Source organism: Taurulus bubalis (genome assembly GCF_910589615.1).
Source record: "Taurulus bubalis genome assembly, chromosome: 9".
Classification (NCBI taxonomy): Eukaryota; Metazoa; Chordata; class Actinopteri; order Perciformes; family Cottidae; genus Taurulus; species Taurulus bubalis.
The window spans coordinates 1127116-1151973 of NC_136597.1; the positions used below are offsets into that span (position 1 = coordinate 1127116).

At 41.5% G+C, this 24858-nt stretch overlaps 1 protein-coding gene across 1 annotated transcript; it reads right to left on the reverse strand.

The window, feature by feature from the left end:
* Positions 1–400: 400 nt before the first annotated feature.
* LOC306741722 (zinc finger CCCH domain-containing protein 18-like) lies at positions 401–24637 on the reverse strand (the record flags this gene model as incomplete). The annotated part of the gene is made up of 8 exons (XM_079224037.1): positions 401–1406; positions 4904–5000; positions 6390–6486; positions 7097–7311; positions 8685–8971; positions 10235–10241; positions 10574–10634; positions 24461–24637. 8 exons carry the CDS (start codon positions 24635–24637, stop codon positions 1190–1192), a joined length of 1158 nt encoding a protein of 385 aa, XP_079080163.1. The 3' UTR covers positions 401–1189.
* Positions 24638–24858: the final 221 nt, after the last annotated feature.

Below are 24858 nucleotides of genomic sequence, written 5' to 3' on the forward strand. Positions count from 1 at the left end.
TTAGCAAATTAGCATGAAACTGTTGAGGCTATGTATTTACGTTTGCAGGTCAAGGGTCAAAATGACCAGTTCCTCCTCATTCATGTCTAAAACTAAATTCATGAAAATCCGAACGTTGTGTGGTCGAGGCCCGAATAGAAACTATGAAAAAAGCCTGCTAGTGAAATGAGAACAGAGGATTCACAACATGATGCAAGAGAGAAGGGTGGAGCTGAACCAACCCAACAAAGAACAACAAAGGACTATGTCAACCAATGTCATAGATCACTTCTCTAATAGAGATCCTCTTTTGTTTACATTTTCCATTCATTATGCTGAACTATGTTTGGTCCATTACAGCCGCCACTCCTTCTGTGTTGCTCAACAGCGGAGAAAAACCAGGCGCCCGACTCTCTTTATCAAAATAGTTTATTTAGAAGGCTTTTGTCACAAAAGCAAGACATGTCGTCTCTAAATGTCCCCGTTCCACTTCTCACACTCCCAACTAAAAATGTTACACAAATAAAACATTGGTTTATCACGTAAGAGCTTAGAAGAAAACAAAGCTCTAGGTTGTTGTTGTTTTTTTAAAAGAAAAAAAAAGAAAAATCGATATTCATCACTGCCGTCTATAATCATACGCTTGAAAGAGTTTGATGACTTGCTAATATTGTACACGGTGTGACAGTGAACACTGCCCTAAAACACAGACAAGTCATTGGTTAAACATGGTGGCTGACAGGCTGAAGACGAGGCTGGAGGAGAGAGTCCACGCAGAGAAGCTCCACTCCTCCACGCCAAAGAAAGCATGAGAACAAGACCATGAAGGGGCAGAGAAAGACGGACAGAAGTAGAAGATTCAATGTATATAAATCTGTTCTTCATCACACCAGATGAGGAAGATGCTTCCTTTTGACAGTGAGCAGCGAGTGACGAGTGTCCTGTAGACGACCCAGCAGCTCCACGGCCGAGAGGCGCTCCTCACCGCCACCCGAAGGCTTCCTCCGGTTCTGCTGACGAGGCGAACGGCAGCCGAGACCCTCAGACTTTTAATGGGAGCTCAAGTCGGTCAAACTACTTCCTGTTCACTCACAGCCTTTATACACGAACCACACAACATTTTTACACGTCCATTGAAGGCAGGGGAAACGCTCAATCCCTCCCAGCCCTCGCCGCCACGCGGCGGCAGACTGCGGGCGAACGCTTCCGTTTATTTGGCGGGGATCTTCGCCCGTTTCCGGGCGATGGCGTCCTCCACGGCCTTCAGCTGCTTCAGCAGCTCCTCGCGGCGGGACAGTGTGTTGCTGGGTTTGTTGGAGTTGGAGCCGGAGCCGGCGGCCGCAGCGGAGCCCGGGGGAGGAGGCTTGTTCGGCGGCGGCGCCGGGCCTTTTCCAGATGGCTTGGTGGGCGGAGACAGAGCACGTTTCCTAAGGAAGAGCAGGAGGAGTTAGGGTCACATTCTTACTTCTGTCAGTTCATACAAGCAGAGAGCGGAGACAGTAAGAAGGAACGACTGATGTGGCTCTTCAGCAGACAGAAACATTCACTGTTCACTGCTGAAGGCGCAGCGGTCTGAGCTACTTATGTCATGTTATACCTCTATATTTATCTTCTAACTTTATATTTATGTTATACCTCTATATTTATCTTCTAACTCTATATTTATCTTCTAACTTTATATTTATGTTATACCTCTATATTTATATTCTAACTCTATATTTATGTTCTAACTTTATATTTATGTTATACCTCTATATTTATCTTCTAACTTTATATTTATGTTATACCTCTATATTTATCTTCTAACTCTATATTTATCTTCTAACTTTATATTTATGTTATACCTCTATATTTATGTTATACCTCTATATTTATCTTCTAACTTTATATTTATGTTATACCTCTATATTTATGTTATACCTCTATATTTATCTTCTAACTTTATGTTTATCTTCTAACTTTATATTTATGTTATACCTCTATATTTATGTTATACCTCTATATTTATCTTCTAACTTTATATTTATGTTATACCTCTATATTTATGTTATACCTCTATATTTATGTTATACCTCTATATTTATCTTCTAACTTTATGTTTATCTTCTAACTTTATATTTATGTTATACCTCTATATTTATCTTCTAACTCTATATTTATCTTCTAACTTTATATTTATATTTACTTTATATGTTCTAACTTTAGTCATGTTGTAACTTTAGTCATGTTGTAACTTTATATTTATGTTATAACTATAGTCATGTTATAACTTTATATTTATGTTATAACTATAGTCATGTTATAACTTTAGTCATGGTTAAAACGTTAGTCATGTTATAACTTTAGTCATGTTATAACTTTAGTCATGGTTAAAACGTTAGTCATGTTATAACTTTAGTCATGTTATAACTTTATAGTCATGTTATAACTTTATATTCATGTTATAACTTTAGTCATGTTGTAACTTTATATTTATGTTCTAACTTTAGTCATGTTATGACTTTAGTAATGTTATAACTTTAGTCATGTTAAAACTTTAGTCATGGTTGTAACTTTAGTCATGTTATAACTTTAGTCATGTTATGACTTTAGTCATGTTATAACTTTAGTAATGTTATAACTTTAGTCATGTTATAACTTTAGTCATGTTATGACTTTAGTCATGTTATAACTTTAGTCATGTTTATAACTTTAGTCATGTTATAACTTTAGTCATGTTATAACTTTAGTAATGTTATAACTTTAGTCATGTTATGACTTTAGTCATGTTATAACTTTAGTCATGTTATAACTTTAGTAATGTTATAACTTTAGTCATGTTATGACTTTAGTCATGTTATAACTTTAGTCATGTTATAACTTTAGTAATGTTATAACTTTAGTCATGTTATGACTTTAGTCATGTTATAACTTTAGTCATGTTATAACTTTAGTCATGTTATGACTTTAGTAATGTTAAAACTTTAGTCATGGTTGTAACTTTAGTCATGTTATAACTTTAGTCATGTTATGACTTTAGTCATGTTATAACTTTAGTAATGTTATAACTTTAGTCATGTTATAACTTTAGTCATGTTATAACTTTAGTAATGTTAAAACTTTAGTAATGTTATAACTTTAGTCATGTTATAACTTTAGTAATGTTAAAACTTTAGTCATGTTAAAACTTTAGTCATGTTATAACTTTAGTCATGTTATAACTTTAGTCATGTTAAAACTTTAGTCATGGTTGTAACTTTAGTCATGTTATAACTTTAGTCATGTTATGACTTTAGTCATGTTATAACTTTAGTCATGGTTAAAACTTTAGTCATGTTATAACTTTAGTCATGGTTAAAACTTTAGTCATGTTATAACTTTAGTCATGTTATAACTTTAGTCATGTTATAACTTTATATTTATGTTCTAACTTTAGTCATGGTTAAAACGTTAGTCATGTTATAACTTTAGTCATGTTATAACTTTATAGTCATGTTATAACTTTATATTCATGTTATAACTTTAGTCATGTTATAACTTTATATTTATGTTCTAACTTTAGTCATGTTATAACTTTATATTTATGTTCTAACTTTAGTCATGGTATAACTTTAGTCATGGTATAACTTTATATTTATGCTATACCTCTATATTTATCTTCTAACTTTATATTCATGTTCTAACTTCATATTTATGTTCTAACTTTAGTCAAGTTATAACTTTAGTCATGTTATAACTTTAGTCATGTTGTAACTTTAGTCATGTTGTAACTTTAGTCATGTTGTAACTTTAGTCATGTTGTAACTTTAGTCAAGTTATAACTTTAGTCATGTTGTAACTTTAGTCATGTTGTAACTTTAGTCATGTTGTAACTTTAGTCATGTTGTAACTTTAGTCATGTTGTAACTTTAGTCAAGTTATAACTTTAGTCATGTTGTAACTTTAGTCATGTTATAACTTTAGTCATGTTGTTACTTTAGTCATGTTGTTACTTTAGTCATGTTATAACTTTATATTTATGTTCTAACTTTATATTTATGTTCTAACTTTAGTCATGGTCTAACTTTAGTCATGTTATAACTTCAGTCATGTTATAACTTTAGTCATGGTTAAAACTTTAGTCATGTTATAACAACAATTAAAAAGGCTCTTTAAAAAGGTAAAACATCACGACAACAGTTTGTGACACAAACAATTTGTAACACTAATAATTGTACATTCATAAAATTACACTGCCAAACTGCATGCTGGGTAAAGCTCACCCACTTCACAACAAGAAGAAACTCTGTTGCTCCATTAGAAAGAAAATAAACAGGAAGAGACAGACCCTTCTGGATTTTTTTCCACCTACATTCCCCTGGGTCCTAAGTCCCTCTATGTTTCTTCCTAACGCCCTCTATGTACCAACGTACTAACAGCCTGCCTTTCTCCGTTCTTGGCTGAGGTGAACATAGCGCTGCAACCTTTGTCTTCTGGTTCAATTGAAGCATGAACTTTTAAGAATTCTGTTATTCTGCTGTAGTGTTGTTTTTATTGTTCATCAGTTATTGCATAAAAAACAGTTTCATAGAGATTTCATGCATGTTTGAAATAATATTTGTAAAGTTGTTTCCTTCATCCATTCTCGTTTACAACATCTATATCATGTGTTAAGAAATATTCCATTGCTCTGCCAAAAGCAGTGGTCAAATATTTCAGTAACACCTAAATGAAAGTGAGTGTAGCCCTAAAAAGCCAGTTAATAGTATTATAATGATGATTATTATGAGATGGAGTTTCCTCTTCTGTGGCATGTTCCTCACACATGTGAGGTCGTGGGTAAACACCGTGTGAACACACAGCCGACGAGGACCATGAGTTACAAAGATGACTTTAGAATTTCCACACTTCTGTAGTTGATGTATAAAAGAAGAGCAGACAGCAACAACATGAAGGGGTCACCCACCTGTCTCCCTGGGGGGGCATGGGTCGGGGGCCGGGTCCTCGGGGCCGATCCATTCGAGGGGGGAACATGGGCCGGCCAGGAATCCTCTTCTCCCGGGCTGAAGAACAGGTTCATAGTTATATTATAACTGGGTTCAGACACATTCATGACTTTAAACCAAATGTCATGACAAACATTTAGTGAAGTCTGGGTGTAAACAGTAAAAAGTGAGTAAATGTAGTATTTAAACTAACAATGAGAATACAAAGCATACAGTAAACCTTAAATGACACAAATGAATGAGACACTAGTTTGATTAAAAGAATAAACATTTATATAGATGCCTGTATGCATGCCTGCTTATATTTTGAGTCTTTCTTTTAAAAGCATATTAATTATTTCAAACTCAGCGTAAATGAACGTCATGAACACATGAATATAACACATTTACATGACTTTTACAGGTTTTCCTTGACCGTAAGAACCCAGTTATAGTAAAGTATGTTCATACTGAATGGGTTCATTAAAAAACCCAGTACTGTTGTTCTGGAGACTAAATAGCTACCTTAAAAGCTGTAAAAATGTCTTCCAACTTCCTTTCATGAAACTTCTCAACTTCCACATTGAGCGAGGTGAATTAGGGTGTGGGCTATGTAATGGAAGAGTAGGCCTTTCTCTTCACAACTACCCATTACTTTCAAACGGAATGAGAAGTAGTGAACTCATGGAGACCACGTGTTGGGAGGGTTTCTGCAGCTCCCTGTGAAACAACTCATGAGCACCTACACATAATGCACATTAGGAAGTGGTGTACTGGCACGTATAGCTATAACAAATGGTTCATTATTTGACCGACTGAAAATTAAATCTACAACATTGATTAAAAATGCAAAATATTTACTGGTGTTCTTGGTTTTGGATGTAGTATATTAAATATCTTTAGACGAGCCATTTCATTATTTCAACCCCCCCCTTCAAACTATTTTCTAACATTTTATAGACAAAATAATGTTAATCTGCAGATGAATTGATCTTGAAATAATCCATAGTCGTGGCCCTACCGGTAAACTAACATTACACTATCAAGGGATATATGAGTCGCCTTTTATGGAGATCATCCACTCAACGTTGCTGAACCAATAAACTGCTCAGTGCTATATTGACCCAGAAGAAATGGTGTTCTTCTTCCAGCGATGTCGTTTGACATGACAGTGACATACTTGGAGGCGGTTTTAGCTTGGATTCCCAGGCTCCGCCTCTGGGTAGCCAGGGGGCAGAACCTAGATGTAGCTGTAAAGTAGAACTTCCTTGTTCTCTTTGCTTGTACTGCAATCTATCTACGCTCGAGTGAGGAGGACGTTGTGGACACATTTTAGTGTTCCGGCTGACTCGGATATCCAGACTTTATTGGCGTCTGCGGCAGAGAGGCTGCCGGTGTGGTTGCAGGTGTGGTGGTGTGTGCAACAGCAGAAGATGTGAGCGAGTCGGTGTGGTTGCTGCTCCTCACCTCTGTCTGGAGACATGGCCATTCTCTTGCTGAGCGGGGAGCCGGGCCGGTCTTTGTCTGCAGGCAGGTAACGCTTCCTGTTGCCCTTATCCGCCTGCTGCTGGGCAGTGAAAGGACAAAGGACAGAGTCACGCAATGACAATAAAGATGGAAAGGACTTCTATCCAATAAGCAAGTCAGAGTCCAACTGACTTATTCCACATCTGGTTAGTTAGTTAGTAGAGAAAATCTGTCTGTAAAATAGCGGGAAACATTTTAGTGATGGGAAAACTGACTACCAAATAAAGTTCACTAATTAAAAAGCAGGGTTCATACATCCTGACCAGTGGATTCATGACTTTAAACCAAATGTCATGACAAACATTTAGTGAAGTCTGGGTGTAAACAGTAAAAAGTGAGTAAATGTAGTATTTAAACTAACAATGAGAATACAAAGCATACAGTAAACCTTAAATGACACAAATGAATGAGACAATAGTTTGATTAAAAGAATAAACATTTATATAGATGCCTGGATGTATGTCTGCTTATATTTTGAGTCTTTCTTTTAAAAGTATATTCATTATTTCAAACTCAGCGTAACACATGAATATAACACATTTACATGACTTTTACTAAACTTTGGGGATTTCATTTTTTTTCAAGGACTTTTCCAGGCCTGGAAATAACTGTCATGTTATATATTTGAGGGTAATAACAATAGTGACCTTATTGAGGAGGGTCAGTTTAATGTCTTTGTGGGAACCAGAACCTCCGTAGCTCCCTGGGGGGCCCATGAGGCCCGGCGACGGATGAGCCGGGTGGCCGCCCCTGCTACCGGGTCCAGATCGGGGCATGGGGTGGCCTCCTCTGGGCGGGGGACCAGATGGGTCCATCTTCCTGCGGTCCTCTCTGAAAGGTTCATCTTTCTTTGATGGTCTCTCTGTGATCCAGACAGAAAAAACAGGAGAACTGATGAACAATGCTCATCATCAATTATAGAATTCCAATTTGGAGAAAAATGTAAAATCTCAAGATTCTGTTTTTGTTTGCAATAACTATATAAATGTATGAACATGGACATATCTATGTCTTAAACACATAGCTGTGGTACTTTTGATATTACTAAAGCTAATGCAAAACAAAACTTTAATGTGGAAGAATAAGCGTAAAAATGCTCCGTCTTGTCATTAAGACATAAAAACCTGGATGACCTTCAACTTCCTGGTGTTGAACTGAAGTTATTTTACTCGGCCCAGAACACCTCAGGAATCCAGTATCTGATGATATAGTTTCTCTGGATGTCATTACTCTGGCATCCACCACCACCGTAAGGAATCTCAGAGTTATCTTTGATCAGGACCTGTCCTGTAACTCCCACGTGAAACACATCTCAAGGACTGCCTTTCCCCCTACGGAACATTTAAACAATCAGACACTTCCTGTCTCAAAGCGATGCAGAACGTTGATCCACGCATTTGTTACTTCTAGACTGGATTACTGTAACTCCTTATTATCAGGCTGCGATGGTAAATCCCTTGGATCTCTCCAGTTGATCCAGAATGCTGCAGCTTGTGTACTAACAAGGACGCGGAAGAGAGATCACATTACTCCTGTGTTAGCCAATCTCCACTGGCTTCCTGTAAGATCAAGGATGACCTACCTTTCCTCTTTGAGAACTCTTATGAGTTATAACATTGATATTAGTATTGGCCATATACCATTACTGCTTTTATTATTATTCTACTATATCACTGTTATTTTAGGTAGCTGTAACTTCTTAATCATCTGTTATCTTATTCGTTCTGTACACATCTACTGTACTTAACAGACACCGTTTTGATTTTCTTTAATCAAATGTCAAAGAATCTCAAACTTCTTGCACAGGTGTTTTATACTAAAAGCCTTCCAGTCCGTCCATGGGCGTAATCACAACTTTTCTGGCACGCCTTTACTTTGACACATCGACAAGAAGGGATTTAAATTGAATGTAGCTCAACAATGATCACAATTATTAGGATTTTAAAAAATAAATAGAAACAGAGCGCTGACTCTGAAATTACACTGTTGTCCTACTGATGAAGTCCGTGCTACGAGTACAGCTAAATATACATTATACTGTATTAACCTCAAGATAATCCCACCCCCTCAATGTTTCATCCCAGCCTTTGTTCGTTTGTGGTGGCTGTCATTTCAAACGTGGCCATTATTTGAAAATCTGTTTATTTGAGAATTGTTCTCATGTATGCAAAGCTGTTGTAAGGCAGACCGCCTAGTCGTGGCCGGCGGCCTGAGGACGTTGTTGGCCACACTAACCCCTGATCTTGTCTCTGCCATGTGGGGGCCGGTCCCGCGGAGCCCCTCGCTCCTTGCGCGGCTGGTTGGGCGTGGGCGAGCGGGAGCTGGCGGAGGACACCGGGCTGGCCAGGTCGGCGTACATGTCGTCCGAGTCGGCGCTCCGCACCGAGCTGCCACTGGACGACGCCGAGGACACCGACGACACGCTGCTCACGCTTAGCGACCTGCGGAAAGAGAGACAAGAGAGGTCAACCGCGAGCCGAGCGAGCCCCGTCTCCACTATGTGTGTACACCACGCCACATGCCTGCACACACACACCACACATGCCGACACCCTGAATAATCACTATTTTACCTGGATTTCCTGCAGGGTTTCCCAACAAAGACGGCACATGAAAGCAAGAGAGGAGAACACAGAATGAATATGTTTTAGGCTGTGAGATCACAATAACCGCTAAATATTGACCTATGAAGAAAGGAATCCCCGTCTGCCTGCATCTCCTTCACACATCTCAACGGATCATCATCCCATCTACACATTGGACGAGTGTGTTGCTGGAGACCCAAGGGAGTGCTTTATCGAATTTGGTGCATTTGGACATGTGACACATTCAAAATGAATAAACTTTGAATAAACAAGCAAACACCGCTCTGTTCAGTAGAGCGGGCTTTTCCTCTCTCGTCTTTCAACTTTATTGTCATTGCACAGAGTACAAGTGATCACAATGAAATGCAGTTTTAGCATCGAACCAGAAGGGCTAAAATAAGCAGTGAAAGGCGTCAGGGCTCTGCATCACTTCTGCTGCGGGATGCTGGACATGCTAACATAAGACAACGGACTCGTCTTCACTTCCCCGGAGTAAACACGAGTGGACAGCCAGCTGGAAGCAAAATCGAACGTGAATAAGCCGCAACCAGGGTGTGTTTTTCCCTGCGAGTGAGACTATTTCCCCAGAAATGACTTTACACTAACGTACAACACTAATACCGTTGCTAAGTAAAGCCATGCATGCAGCCTTGGGGTGGTGCCATGGCAGGAGTATTGCTCAGGGCCCAAGGAAGGGTCGTTTCAAGTTTTTTGTAGGAGCGGTTCTTAAAAAAAGCTTCAAGCAGCAACACCAGAGGCCAATCATTCAACTGGTTCTGAACAGGTTTTGAATGGGCACTGCACAAGAACATTAAAAACCCCTTTATATATTTATGATATTTACTTGCAGACTTATGCAGTAACTAAAGATGAATGCAAAAGATAGTTAAACTGCAATTCTGACAGTACCAAAACCAAAAAGCAGCCAATTGTAGTCGCAATAAACTATTATGAATCCCGCCTGCATCCATCTGCTTGTCCACAAACAAGGTGATTTACATAAGTAAATGCAAAATATGATCAACAACTTCTCTTCAAAAAGAAAATTGTTGGCAAACTGCAGTTTTAATGGCAATGAGGGTGTTTGTGACGGGTACCTGGATTTTCTGGATCCAGAGCGTGACCGTGAGCGCGAGAGGGAGTTGGACGAGGACCTGGAGCTAGAACCAGTATAACTGCTACCACTAACACTCCCACTCACAGTTCGCCTGGAAGAGACAGACACACAAGTGAGAACACAGCAGGAAGTTTTTTTTTTATTTTATCAAAACCAAGGTGTACTTCCAAGCTCCTTGTTCCACAACACATAAATCGGCACATTTTGAAATGGAAATAAATGGCGTAGTACTAGACGTCTCTTAACTTAAATGCCCAGTGCATCCACATTGGGCACCTCCACGACACTTTGATTCACCGGCTGCTTCCATTTCCCTGCCAGCTATGGAAAACTCAGAAGAGGAAATAACGACACATTCCTGCCCACGGCCCAACCTTTTGGCCAGTCACTCAATAGAGTACCATTGTTTTCTTGCCATCTTACCAGTTTTTGTCTGGTAGAAATGTTCATACCCAAAGTTCCACCACCCCTCTTTGTAGGAGCCCTGATTAAACAATAGGAGTCACTTACACACGAGGTTAAGAACTAGGGCGGCCACCTGAGAGTCAAGTACTCAAATCCTCCGTAGGTAACCCCTCAGTCGACTTTATGCTCTTGTTAACGATTCAAACATGAATACATTGGTTGTATAGGTATACATGGTGATGAGTCCAGCAAAAAACGTCACACCCACAAAGCATGGGTCTGTGTGTCAAGACAGGTCAGGTGGGTTGCAGACATTGATGCAAACCCCTGACACACTGAGGCCGGTCCAGTCCCGTTCCTCCCCACAGAGCGGACCAGCCAACACTGAGACCACGACCAAGGGGAAGGTCTGAGCGAGGGGCCAACAAGGTCTGGGCGACTCTTTAGCAACTCTGTTGCAGCTCCCTGAGGCTTTAAAAAATGAAAGTGGAAAATCTCTCAAAGGGAACTCCTTTTTACAAAGGAAAGTCTTTCAAAAGGGAACTCCTCTTATCTTGGAGTTTGAGGTTATATTGGGTCACTGGAAAAAACTAAAATGTGAGTCACATCCCATCGCTGCCAAGCAGCTTCCCCAACAGGTGCTCATTGTGGTTCAGAGCACCGCCCTCGCTAAACTATCAATGGATAAATGCAAATAAATCTCACGGAGAAAAGTAGAGCTTAATTCGTGGATGCATTCATTTGCTTTCACTGCCATCGATGCTGGCTGACCTGTCTGCTGATATGTGGCGAGAAATTATCAAACAACGAAACATTTAATGTTGAAAGACTCTTCCAGAACAAGCACACAGCATCTGATGAAGAGCATCAAGCTGCAGAAGAGCGATTTCTCAACTGCCGCAGCAAACTAAGCAAATTAAATATACTTTCAGGAAGTGGATCACGTCTCCAAACTCCACTCCTGCTGCAGGTTGTGTGGCAGTTCATGAGACACTGAAGCGTCCGCTAGTAAAGACGGATCCATCCTCCGTTTGCGGTGCTCTAAAAGTCCTTTAGCGAGGACTCTCAGTGTAAACGTAGCAAAAGATATGCGTTGAAAAATGGAAACATACAGTTAGGACTGCAACAATGAATCGATAAAATCGATTATCAATATCAGAGTTGGCAACGAATTTCATTATCGATTCGTCGTGTTGCGCGATTATTACGGCAGTCAATAAGTCGTGGAGAAGGAAAAAAGAGCAGAGCAACTGGCCGCCAGCGTTTCTGAGATTGGAGTGAGACACGGAGAAAAGCTGAGGTCGTGATCTTCACAAAAACAGAAGATCTTTGATGTGTCGAGTCTTGGCCAATCAGCGTTAAGACATCTACAACGTCTTCAGTTCCCTCAAACTTGTTTTTAATGGAAGCTAGTCAGCTTGCTATCACGTTAGCTAACGTGTTTGTGTTGTGTATTGTCGTTAAAGTTACGTTATGTTCCGTTACAGTTCAGACTTGCGTAACATAATGAAACATGGCGCAACCCCCCGGTCTGGTTCAGGTCACCAGTCACTCGTTAACGTTAAACCGGAGGATCTGGATAAAGGTTTTTATTTTTTTACACAAAGTAGAATGAAGCAAATCACATAGTTGGGCTTAGCCAACAACGTGATGTCGTGGTCATAAGAGGCCCAGATATTGATCAGATGATGTGAATGAAATAGTTTAAGGAAGAAGACGCTCTATATGCAGCGCAGCTTGATGCAGCTGAGATGAGGTGGAGCTGGGCCTGCAGGTGGAGGTCAAAAGAGACGTGAGAGGAGCAGTACAGCTTCCTCTGTCCAGTGTTTCATACATATTGATAAAGCAGTGTTTCATACATATTGATAAAGCAGTGTTTCATACATATTGATAAAGCAGTGTTTCATACATATTGATAAAGCAGTGTTTCATACATATTGATAAAGCAGAGAATGTAAAAGCAGCCTCTGCTCCAAGGAGATCAGTTACAGTAAAAAGGCTCACATTTGGCAGATGTAAAGCATACATGTGTATGTTTTTATTTTTTTAATTAACAGCTCAGGGATGTTCAAGGAGCAACCTGTTTGTGCTTTCTGAACATGTTTTGCACTGTCACATGTTTTTTAATAAAGGGTTGGAAATTGTTTTTTTTATCTGATTCATCGGAAAAAATAATCAACCGATTAATCGATTACTAAAATAATCGCTAGTTGCAGCCCTACATACAGTATATAAATCTGTTTTCTTTATTTTGATCTGAACAGGTACCAGAAGAAACATTTGGGTGAGGGGCCAACAAGGTCTGGGTGAGGGGCCAACAAGGTCTGGGTGAGGGGCCAACAAGGTCTGGGCGAGGGGTCAAAGCCACAGCCACCGGGCCTTTTCCGAGTCGACCTGGAGCAGGGGTCGGCAACCCGCGGCTCCGGAGCCGCATGCGGCTCTTTAGCACCTCTGTTGCAGCTCCCTGATGCTTTAAAAAAATGGAAAAAGTGGAAAATCTTCCAAAGGGAACTCCTTTTGGCAAAGGAAAGTCTTTCAAAAGGAACTCCTCTTATCTTGGAATTTGAGGTTATATTGGGTCACTGAAAAAGACTAAAATCTAAAATGTGAGTCACGTCGGTGTCAAGCAGCTTCCCCTACAGGTGCTCATTGTGGTTCAGAGCCCGTAAACGTAGCAAAAGATATGTGTTTAAAATGGAAACTTGTGCCCCCCCAGAAGCCCAACGTTTTTCACTCCGATTATTATTCTTTATTCAACTATGAAAGTATATTACATTAGCTATTAGCAGTTCCCGTTTGCAATGCACCCGTGGATGTAGAAAGAACCATCACTAGATTACTTTGACACCAAAGCATATGTGATGATGCTCAAGTTCTGGAAAGCAGTTTTATGGCTGTTTATTTGCGATATCATGATATCCCCGCGTTACATTATTTAGCGGTGTCCAATAGGGCTGAACGATTTGGGAAAATAATCTAATTGCGATTGTTTTCCTCCAATATTGCAATTGCGATTTAATATACGATTTTCATTTTTTTTATTTTATCCTCTCTTTTCCCCAACAAAACATAATGAATGATTTAAATATGACCAACACAATATTTGATACATTTAGTGTAAAATGTTCTTTCCCATTGGCTGGGCCTATTTGTTAGAATTAAATAAAAAGAGGAGTGGGAGGAAATATGAATTTATTTAATCCCATCCACTTTCCACAACTCAACATAATTTATATATTTTTACACACGATAATTCACCAATGGCAAGATGTAATCCGTGCCCAGAACACTGGCGCCTCGCCCCTTCACTGCACCGTGCAGCCAGCGCCATGTCTGACGCCTTGTCTGTCGTGATGCAGACGTGTTTCTCCTCGTTGAGATCCCAGCTCCGAGGTTGAAACCTCCGTCAATAAAATGGACTGTCAGACTGTGGTGAGGCTCAGCTGTGCGGCTTGACCACAGATCAGTAGTGGTAGAAATAAAGTCCACCGTTTTAAGCTCCGTGGCGACTTTCTCTTTGCACTTTCTGTACAGCTCCGGTATGGCAGTCTGACTGAAATGTGTACGGGGGTATCCTGTACCGTTCATAAGCGTTTTGATCAATGCCTTGGACCCAGGCTTGGTCACCGGGCTGAGAGGCATCACATCTTTGGCTATGAACTCGGTTATTGCCCGAGTGATTTCCCCGTGTCGTTGTGAATTACGTCCATATGGAGTGACGCTTTCAAACATTTCGGTCAGTGATCCCTGTCTTGAGGTATTTGGCTTGTCTGGCGCACTGGTGCTCTGCATCTTGGCCACACAACTGTCATACGCTGATTTGTGGTGTTTTGTTAAGTGCTGGAACAAGTTTGCAGTGTTACCCCGTGAAGTAGCAGCAGGATGCTCTGCACGTCACCGGACGCTGCGCAGCATCTTCTTGTTTGAAACCAGAACAGCACGTCGGTGGTTCCACACCACCGACGTGCTGTTCCTCTTCCAGACTAAAGTCTCAGCTGTGTCAGTTTCTGACTGTCCCGTGGAGCCAGGGGCCATTGCGCAACAGGTTAACGGGCCGCATGAAAAGTTGATGCAGCCGAGTTCTCCGCTCTTTCGCTCTCGTCACGTGATGACGTTGTAATCGCGCACGTTGCGGTTAGAAAATCTTGTTTCATCAAATCACGATATTATCGCAAATGCAATTAATCGTTCAGCCCTAGTGTCCAACCAATATCTGAAATCAGTAAAAATGCACTGCCGATGTGATGAAAGCCAGAGGAAGATTCCAACAACTGAGGACAAATTTTAATCTAAAGGCCTCAAGCCAAGATTAAGATCAACTAAGAAAAAGCACAATCTAAGACCCCATCAGATGGCTGCAAAATGTCAGACTCTTCATTTCTGCTGATGCATGTTACTATAGAAATACCATTTAAAAAACTTGGCATTCCAAAACATCAACTTGAAATCCACAAATGGTGAAATCTCAAACAAAGAACAAGAGCTTCAAATCATCAACTGACGGCTGACAAATCATCAACTGTTGAAAGTTGATGATTATCAAGTATCACCAATAACACAGCCGCAGACCACAGGTATCTCCACACCTGTCCAGGCATGATTACGGGGGTGGGGCAGCCCGAGTATAGTCATTGGGATATTTCAAGTCAGGGAGCGAATGTGATGAAAGAACACATGAGACGTCATGTGTCGTCACTTAGGGCAATCATGAATCACATTGCTGCTCACATTCCTAGTTGCGTCAGCTTTATGCAACAATTAACATGCGTTGCACATTGCAGCGTGTCCCATTCATTGTTCCAAGTGCAGTGTCTTAAAACATGTCTGACTTTGTGTTTTTCAATAGAACTGGAGAGACTGAGCTCAAAACGTTTGTATTGTACTTGTTACACTACTACAACTTTACTAGAGACGTTCACCATCTGAATTATTGTAAAGCCAATGACATGATGATGTACCCATGGACACTTAACTGATTCTCATGAATGGGTATGAATGGTTAGGCACCTTCATGGTGGCCCCTGTCATCAGCGTGTGAATGGGTGAACGATGACATGTGGTGTTAAAGAGCTTTGAGTGGTGGGAAGACTAGAAAGGTAGAGTCCATTTACTGTGAGCATTGCATAGGCCTGTTTTACGGACATTTTGACTTTGTTCTATTCAAGTGTCTAAACATGTTAATAATTGTCATTTACTTTGGTCATTCTGTGAATGTATAAACTGTACCTGATGGACATTCTGGTTTTATAGCCCTCGGTAAAGCCTGTGTGCTTACATAATTATGATAATTGTAGGTATGGCCCTTCTAGGCACAGATCCACCTGACTTCACACTACAAAGAGGTCCAACTACCAGGAGACACCATTTCCTCCCTTTATGGAAAACCAAAGCCGGCATGTGTTTCTATAAACAACTGTGTCGTTTCAGCTGACAATACTGAATACATTTGGCAGTGTACCACTTCTGAAAGTAACACACATCTTTGAAATGCTACTCCATTCCACCGCCACATTCAGTGTCATTAGCACGCATTGGCATTAATCTACAGGTGTTTGAATGAGTGGAAAACCTGATCCAGGATCAGGTTTTCCAGGATCATTTCCACAGTGTGACCACTCAGCCTACACTCACACCCAGAGGTGAAAACAGTCTCACTGTTCTTCCCTGCTCAGGTTTGCCCTGGTCCAGCCCCTAGATATGCTGCTATAGGCCTAGACTGCTCGGGGACATCTTAGGATACACTGAGCTCCTCCTCTCCTTCTCTTCCTCTTTTCTCTCCTCCTCTCCTCCTCTCCTCTTCACCTCTTCTTTCTCTCCTTCTGGATAAATGATTGTCTCTTCAATGCATATTACTAACTCTACTTTCTGGCCCTGCTGATGCAACCATGACCCTGCTGATGCAACTGGCCTGGAGCCGGTCCTGCCTACTGCCATGGCCCTGCTGATGGAACCGGCCTGGAACCAGGCCTGCCAGCTGCCATGGCCCTGCTTTCCCCTCCCACTGCCCCTGGGATGCCCCTCCTCTCTACCTCCTTCTGCTTAATGGGTCGTGGCTATCTGGATCATGGACCATGCCTACTACTCATTATATGAATAATTTCTGTCACATTCATTGAATGTGCTGTAACTCCGTTACGTTATTCATTCTGGCCACATGACATCTATTGCTTCTGTCCATCCGGGGAGAGGGATCCTCCTCTGTTGCTCTCCCTCAGGTTTCTTCCCCTTTTTTTCCCTGTGAAAGGGTTTTTACTATCTTTTTGGGGGAGTTTTTCCTGATCCGATGTGAGGTCCCGGGACAGGGATGTCATGTGTACAGATTGTAAAGCCCTCCGAGGCAAACTTTTATTTGTGATGTTGGGCTATATAAAATAAACTGAATTGAATTGAATTGTTAGTGATAGTTTAATGTTAGTGTTAGTTTAGGGTTTGAGGACTAAGGTATGCATTGTTAATGAGTGTCCTTAGAAAGATTGAAGCACAAGGTTCCATGTGTATGTGCATGTGTGTGATGGATTTTATAGATTCATACAGGTGTGTATCGTATATTGTTCAATACATTGGTTTGAGTAAGGCTAATATTATTATTATTGATGTTTATTTATTAATTAATTTAATTATTAACTAATCAATCTATTTAGCCATTTAATTCAAGATATTTGAGGACAAATGCACATTAAACTGAATGTATTTACTTGCATATATTTGTTTTAGAACACATATATTTATTCAATTAATTATTTAAAACTCTCACAACACTCTTATCTATTCATTCATAATGTCAAGCAGAACTAACAGCTATATGAATACATGTATATATGTGTTTGTTTCAGAGCAATGGAGATGTAATATTCATGATTAAACAATCTAAATTAAACTTAATTTATATATATTTCAATAGTAAGAGTAAGACATGAAATGAAACACTTTGTCTATGTATCTGTTTGTTTGTTTTTAGTTCAGAACATTAAGACATACAATGCAGTTTTAACTCTGGAGACGCACTGTCACACACTGTCACTTCCAATGAGCTAATACAACTTGTTTGACCACAGGATTGTGAATCTTATCTATGAGATCCAAAAATAGCTTTTCTTTTGTTGTGTTTTCTATTTTAATCTCCCTGGGTTCTTGTGCCAAGAGAATTTCCAGCAGAAGCTTCTAAGGCTCGCCCAGTAACACGTCTTCTTTGAAAGGGATAAGGTGACGGCTGGTGAGCAACCATTGTGGTGAAATCTCAACGGCACTGAGGCTTGAGAAAGTCTCCCTTGTTGTCTTTGTAATAATTCTGCTGGGATGGAAAGTCTTCGTACCAAATGGTAACTTGTATAGATCTTTTCTAGTCTCAAAGCTCTTTAACGCTACATGTCATCATTCACCCGTTCACACCCTGATGGCTGAGGTGTCCGAGGGACTCCAACCATGCAGGATTCATTCAGTTAAGTTCATTTTATATAGCCTAAAATCACAAACTACAAATTATCCTTGGAGGGCTTTACAATCTGTACACATAACATCCTGTCCCGGGACCTCACATCGGATCAGGAAAAACTCCCCAAATAAAGATAGTAAAAACCCTTTCACAGGGAAAACAGGAAGAACCTTCAGGAGAGCAACAGAGGAGGATCCCTCTCCAGGATAGACAGAAGCAATAGATGTCATGTGACCAGAATGAACAACGTAACAGAGTTACAGCACATTACATGAATATGACAGAGATTATTCATATAATGAGTAGTATACACATGAAGCAGAAGGCGGTAGAGAGGAGGGGCATCAGCAGGGCCATGGCAGGAGGTAGGTGACAGGAGACAGGAGGTAGGAGACAGGAGGCAGGAGGCAGGAGGTAGGAGGCGGGAGACAGGAGGCAGGAGGCAGGAGGTAGGAGACAGGAGGCAGGAGGTAGGAGACAGGAGGCAGGAGGTAGGAGACAGGAGGCAGGAGGCAGGAGGTAGGAGACAGGAGACAGGAGGCAGGAGGTAGGAGACAGGAGGCAGGAGGTAGGAGACAGGAGGCAGGAGGTAGGAGCTGGGAGACAGGAGGTAGGAGGTAGGGAAGTTCAGGGGGTCCAGTCCGGTCGGCGGGGTAATTGTTAAAATTGCAGAAAAAAAAAGAAAGAAAAAAAACAGTCCAAGCTGGGGCTCAAACCACCTATCCTCAGATTGTAAGACAGGCAGCATGCTAACCATTCAGCCACTCTAGAATTCTAAAATTCCATTCTAGAATTGATTGGGTGTCTGACATTACTAGAGATATTGCTCACCTGGCCGTATTCATTCGTGGTGTTGATGAGATGTTGGCGTCCCAGAGGAGTTCTTTGAATTGATATCATGACAGACACTACAGACAATTACATTGTTAGCGCTCTCGTTGAAGTGCTGGACCGGGTCGGAGTGGACTGGACCTTGCTGTCAGTGGGCTACAGACGGTGCACCGTCAATGATCGGGAGAAGAACAGGCGTTGTGACGAAATTCAGGGAGAAAGTAAAGCTGCAAATGGAGGATAACGTTTTGGGACATTTCACTGTGTTTTGCACCAGGAGGCATTGTGTTGCAAGTCGTTAAAAATGATCCCATCATGAATGTGGCGTCACAAACGCATCACAAAGGAAGGAATCTGCAGAGGAGAGCAAGCAGGTAAACAGTGCACGGATGTCTGCATTTTTGGTCTTTATGTTTCTAGTTTATTGTAGAAAGACCTTAAAATAGGGTTTATCATCCAAAAACCTTCACCAATGATATAAACATATATAATATTGTCGTTATTATGCTGTGATTTTACTGGTCTGGCCCATTGAAGATCAAAATGGGCAGCATGTTACCCCTTCACTGATCTATTGATGCCTCTCTCCACGTTTACTGTAGGCAAAATATTACAGCTCTTCAGTAAATAAATGCTTCCCACATCTCAAAAGTATTTGGAATTCAATCCACTGCACTTGCCAATCCACAAGATGCTGAGGTCAAATCCCTCCATGGGATGGCCCCTGTTGTGATATCAAAAGCCACCGGTCTATGATCATTCAAATATACAGTCCACAACCCATAAAACCATAAACTCCTCCCTGGCTATCTTTCATTTTGCTGCCCTGAATTGGGTGTGAGCATTAATGATAGTGAAAGGACGTCTATGTGTTCCACACCCATCCACAACACTTCCCCTCACATCTCTAACCCTTTCAGCTGATCCCCCACACACCAATGATGAGGAAACAAACAGCAACAGACATGTTGGTGACATATCCAATCGCTTCAACTTCCTCCCGTGGACTTTGTGGCTTTGTAACGACGTCACACCAGTTCCTCCTTTACTTTTGATGGACAGGAGTCACATTGGATGGTCCTGGAGACACTTTTAGGCTTCATCTGTTCTCTCTGAGAGGACCGCCTGGAACCGCCTCCTCCTTCCCATTCCTTCATCCGGCTTCTTTTCTATCACCTTCTGAGATTCTTTTACCTTCCCTCCTATGGAGCTATATTCATGCTCCTATGCCGAACCCCTTATGTTACTCTTGATTGTCAAGATTGCTCGTGGGATTGATATTTTTACGGAATATAAGACATGGTCTGTCCCGAGAGCAGAATCACACCATCGTAGGAAAGTGACTTATTTTTAGGAGACAACTTCAGTCAAAACGCATTGGGCACATTTCAAGCAACACTAAATGCAACAAGTAGAAATATGCATGCACCTATGTGTTTACTTAAAATAATTAGTGTTATTATTAAGGCAAAAGCAAGCCATTCTTTAGAATGAGCTATGGTGTATAGGCTGGATCCCGGACAGTGACGTACAACCAGGGGAATCTTTATCGACGCTCAAGTGGAATCACGTGGGGTGCATTTCAGCTGTACCCAAATAAATGGATTGATTGATCTTCGGTAAGCAAACAGAAGTCCTGAATCAAGTAATTTTGAGTTTTCAAAGTCATTCTATAAAGTTTCAAATTCCTTTTTGGTTTAGGCCTATAGAACGTTACATTATTATATTTAACGGTTAGTTTGGATGTGTATTACCAGGAATCGTGTTTCTCAAATGTCACTGATAACTTAAACATGTTGAGCTAAATCTGGTTAAATTGTACTCATGACATGACGATGTGTCGCCACCTCACAAATGATGCGTACATATGCAATCTTCATAGACACACAGAATAATATGAGCAGACGCATGCGAAAATAATAATAAGTAAGCAACTGTAATGCAAATGAAAGTAAAGCTTGATTTGAACCTCTACGTGGCCGAGCAGTGGAAATGTCCCTCTGTGTGTCAACACAAAGGCCGGCCTATCGGGGGAGGGTAATGTCCTCTTATCAACATCAATGTGTTCGGGGCATTCACACTTAACTTTCCAGCGGCCAGTCCCCTTTGACTGTTTCCCAGTGATCCGTCTCAGTGGCTCTACTGGCTCAGCAGACCTTCCACTCAAAGCGCTTTCACACTGACATCATTCCCTCATTCACACACTGATGGGCGTGGCTAAGGTTCCACCTGCCCATCAGGACTAACTAACATTCATGCACACACTCACACACCATAGGCCCAGCTACAGGAGCAACTTGAGGTTAAGTGTCTTGACCAATGACACATGACATGGACTAGCGGAGCAGGGGATCGAACCGCCGATCCTCTGATTGAAAGACGCTGAGTGCTACACGGTATACCGATACTGTACCCATATGTTAAAAACTATATGATACTTTCTCAAAATAGCGCACTTAAAACTGCTCCGATCTCTGTCATGCTGCCTGCATGCATGGAGACGGCGCTCATGGAGCTGAACTCATGGAGTTGAGTGCAGGGAGACGGCGCTGCGTGTGAGCGCTGAGCGCTGCTGCGTGTGAGCGCTGCTGCATGTGAGCGCTGCTGCGTGTGAGCGCTGCTGCGTGTGAGCGCTGCTGCGTGTGAGCTCACACGCAGCAGCGCTCACACGCAGCAGCGCTCACAGACAGCGATGGGAGACATGCCCTCGAGCGTCCTCGGCTCGTTGAAAGCCTACTAACACAGAGACCCGTCTGCAAAACCTGTTTTAAAGCCACACAGACTAAATGAGACATGTAGAACACGGCAAAGCACCTTTCAGACAGACACCCCGCACTTTTCAAAGAGTTCAACAAACGACAGGTAATGTGATTATGAACATGAAAACCCCCAAGCTCACCATATACAGACTAACAGACTGTATATAAGGCCTGAGGTCAGAATGCACACAAAGGTGTCCAAATGAAACACAATTGATGCAAACTGGTGACATGAGGGTGGAAAGTTAAGGAAAAATATCTGAATTGAGATAAAATATGAAGTGAACATATCAAACTCACTATGCAAGTAAATGAAGCATTGTTTATGCAGACAGTCACACAGACACCAGCAGAGTCAGCAGCAACACAGAGACAGAGTTCCCTTCCAGCTGTTTGAAAGCCAGCAGAAATATGAGAGGCTCAAAAGATGAGAAAGGGTTAAACAGAGCAGTGGCTGAGTTCATCTGTAAATAGTTGTAATAAGTTCATAAACAAGTGCAATAGATGCAACACAAATGGCAGTCTCATTGTTCCATAGTGTAATTGCATTGTATTGGTGAAAGGTGGTGGCATGTTTTTCATTGTTGTTTTTCAATAAAGGGGAGAAATTACCCTTTAATTAAGTGTCCATCTTTAATGCCCCATCCCATATAGCTTTAGGTTTTTGTTCATCTCAAACACACATCTGTAAAAGTATGTAACTCTACAATGTCTCATACTTATGGAAATAACTGTATAGTCATCTGGTCAGATACGGACAATATGCCTACACAGCCGTGTATAATCAATGGTTGGTTGAAGGTTGAGGGTTGAAGGTTGGTTGGTGGAGGGTTGGTTGTGGGTTGATTGAAGGTTGAGGGTTGGTTGAGGGTTGGTTGGTGGAGGGTTGGTTGATGGTTGAGGGTTGAAGGTTGGTTGAAGGTTGAGGGTTGGTTGAGGGTTAGTTGAAGGTTGAGAGTTGGTTGGTGGAGGGTTGGTTGAGGGTTGATTGAAGGTTGGTTGAAGGTTGAGGGTTGGTTGGTGGAGGGTTGGTTGAGGGTTGGTTGGTGGAGGGTTGGTTGGTGGAGGGTTGGTTGAGGGTTGGTTGGTGGAGGGTTGGTTGAAGATTGAGGGTTGATTGAAGGTTGGTTGAAGGTTGAGGGTTGGTTGGTGGAGGGTTGGTTGAGGGTTGGTTGGTGGAGGGTTGGTTGGGGGTTGAGGGTTGATTGAAGGTTGGTTGAAGGTTGGTTGGTGGAGAGTTGGTTGGGGGTTGAGGGTTGGTTGAAGATTGAGGGTTGGTTGGTGGAGGGTTGATGGTTGGTTGGTGGAGGGTTGGTGGTTGGTTGGTGGAGGGTTGGTTGGGGGTTGAGGGTTGGTTGAAGGTTGAGGGTTGGTTGAGTCTCCATTGACAGACCTGGTGTTGAAAAGGTGTACCTGCTATGGATGTCAACAGTAACATGTCAAGAAGTGTAAAACTCCAAAGTGGATTTGAATGGCCAAAAGATGGTGTAAAATATCGTGGCAAATACATCCCTCATTGTTACAGAATGTGTATGAGGCCAATTATTGTAAAATAATTCTGTGCATTGACAGTGACCTGGAACGATGGTCTACGCTTCTGTTAGACCAGTGGTTCTTAACCTTTTTGACCTCGGGGCCCAACTTTTCAAGTACAAAGTGCCCCGGGGCCCATTCAAATATTAACACTGTATTGGTTTATTAACTAATTGATCTCACTCTTGGTTTGACTTGTATTCAATAACTAAATCAAATCTACCGACAGTTTAACAAGAACAAACCTTGTCAAATAAATGACATGATGCAATGTGATCATCACAAAGACCTTTATTGATCATGTGTATGTAAACCTGCACAGACAACAAGTCATGGAACAAATCAAGCTAATACAATAACTCATTTAAAGGCTCAAGTCAGATGTATTAACACAACAATAACTAATAATTCTAAAAAAAAAAAAATTAAAATATTTTTTTTTAAATTGGATAAATAATATGTGGTATTAAAATAAATACATAGCACAATTATTAGGATAGCATTTTTTGTGTGGATTATTTGTATTATTGAACAACTATAGTGCTCTCGGTCAATCCAAAATGTTAATAAACCTCAAACCTCAACATTTAAAAGTGAGGGTTTTTCTTTCTTAGGAGAATATCTGTGTGTTCACAATTATTGGGCAACAATTAGTGTGCAGGTAAGTGTGCACACAATTCAAAATAATAATTTTCAAATTTAATAAACTGTAAATAACATTTAAATAAAGTACAAATTAAAATATAGCCTTATGATGTGAATGATATGCTTCAGCAGTCTTCATGTTTCAGAACCAGAAGTTGCTCTTCATATCTGACAGCTGGCTTTCAGCACATGTGGAGTTGCCAGTCAGCGACAGACAGACCTTTCTGCATCTGGACATCGTCCTTTATCGGGAAAAATCGCACCGGCTTTCCCACGAGCGTTGGATGTTTGGTCTCTAGACACCGCTTTAGCTGTGAAGCCTTCGGTGCTGTGTTGGCTAGCCAGGCTAGCGTTAGCTCTCACACCACACAGGCTCAGGGCTCCGCCTATAACTTCCGGTATATGCGCAAGCGCATTAGATTACCGTATATGACATCTCCGCCTCTTTTCAGTGTTATGTCAATAACATCAAAGGAACACTTTAACTTAAAATGGCTATTCAAACAGCACATAGCATAAACCAAGATTAACTAAAAAATTGAGACATTTCAACAAACACGGGTCTTTTCCAATTTACCAACAAATAACATTAACCACATCAATGTCAGTACAACTTTTCTTTTCTCTTCCCCCCTCCCCTCCTCTCCCAAAGGCCAAATGATCTGCACTCATCTAGAGGTCAAGTCTGTCGACTTGCTTGCAGACCCGTCCAGATCTGGTCACAGTCTGACCGGGTAAAGGGGTTGTGGGTGTTGCCACACTCTGGTTGACAGGAGCAGTCTCTAACATGGTAGCTCCGTCAGAGTGTATGTCTGTCCCTTTGATCTCCTGGGGTGGGCTGGGGAAAAGGCACTGGTTGGAGGTGACGGCGCTCTGCTCCATGCTGCGTCCTGATGACGAAGGATCTCGGGGTGGTGCTCTCACTTGAGATCACCGCTGGCAAAGACCACGATTTTTCATGGTCTAACTTGGAGAATACAACGTCTCCTGGTTGCAGGGCAGGTAAGGGCCTGGCTCCATGACGGCGGTTGAAGTAGTGAGCCTGTTTAGCCTTTTCCCTCCCGTCCCTCTCTTTCACAGCTGTCCTGCTGTGTAGGAGGGTA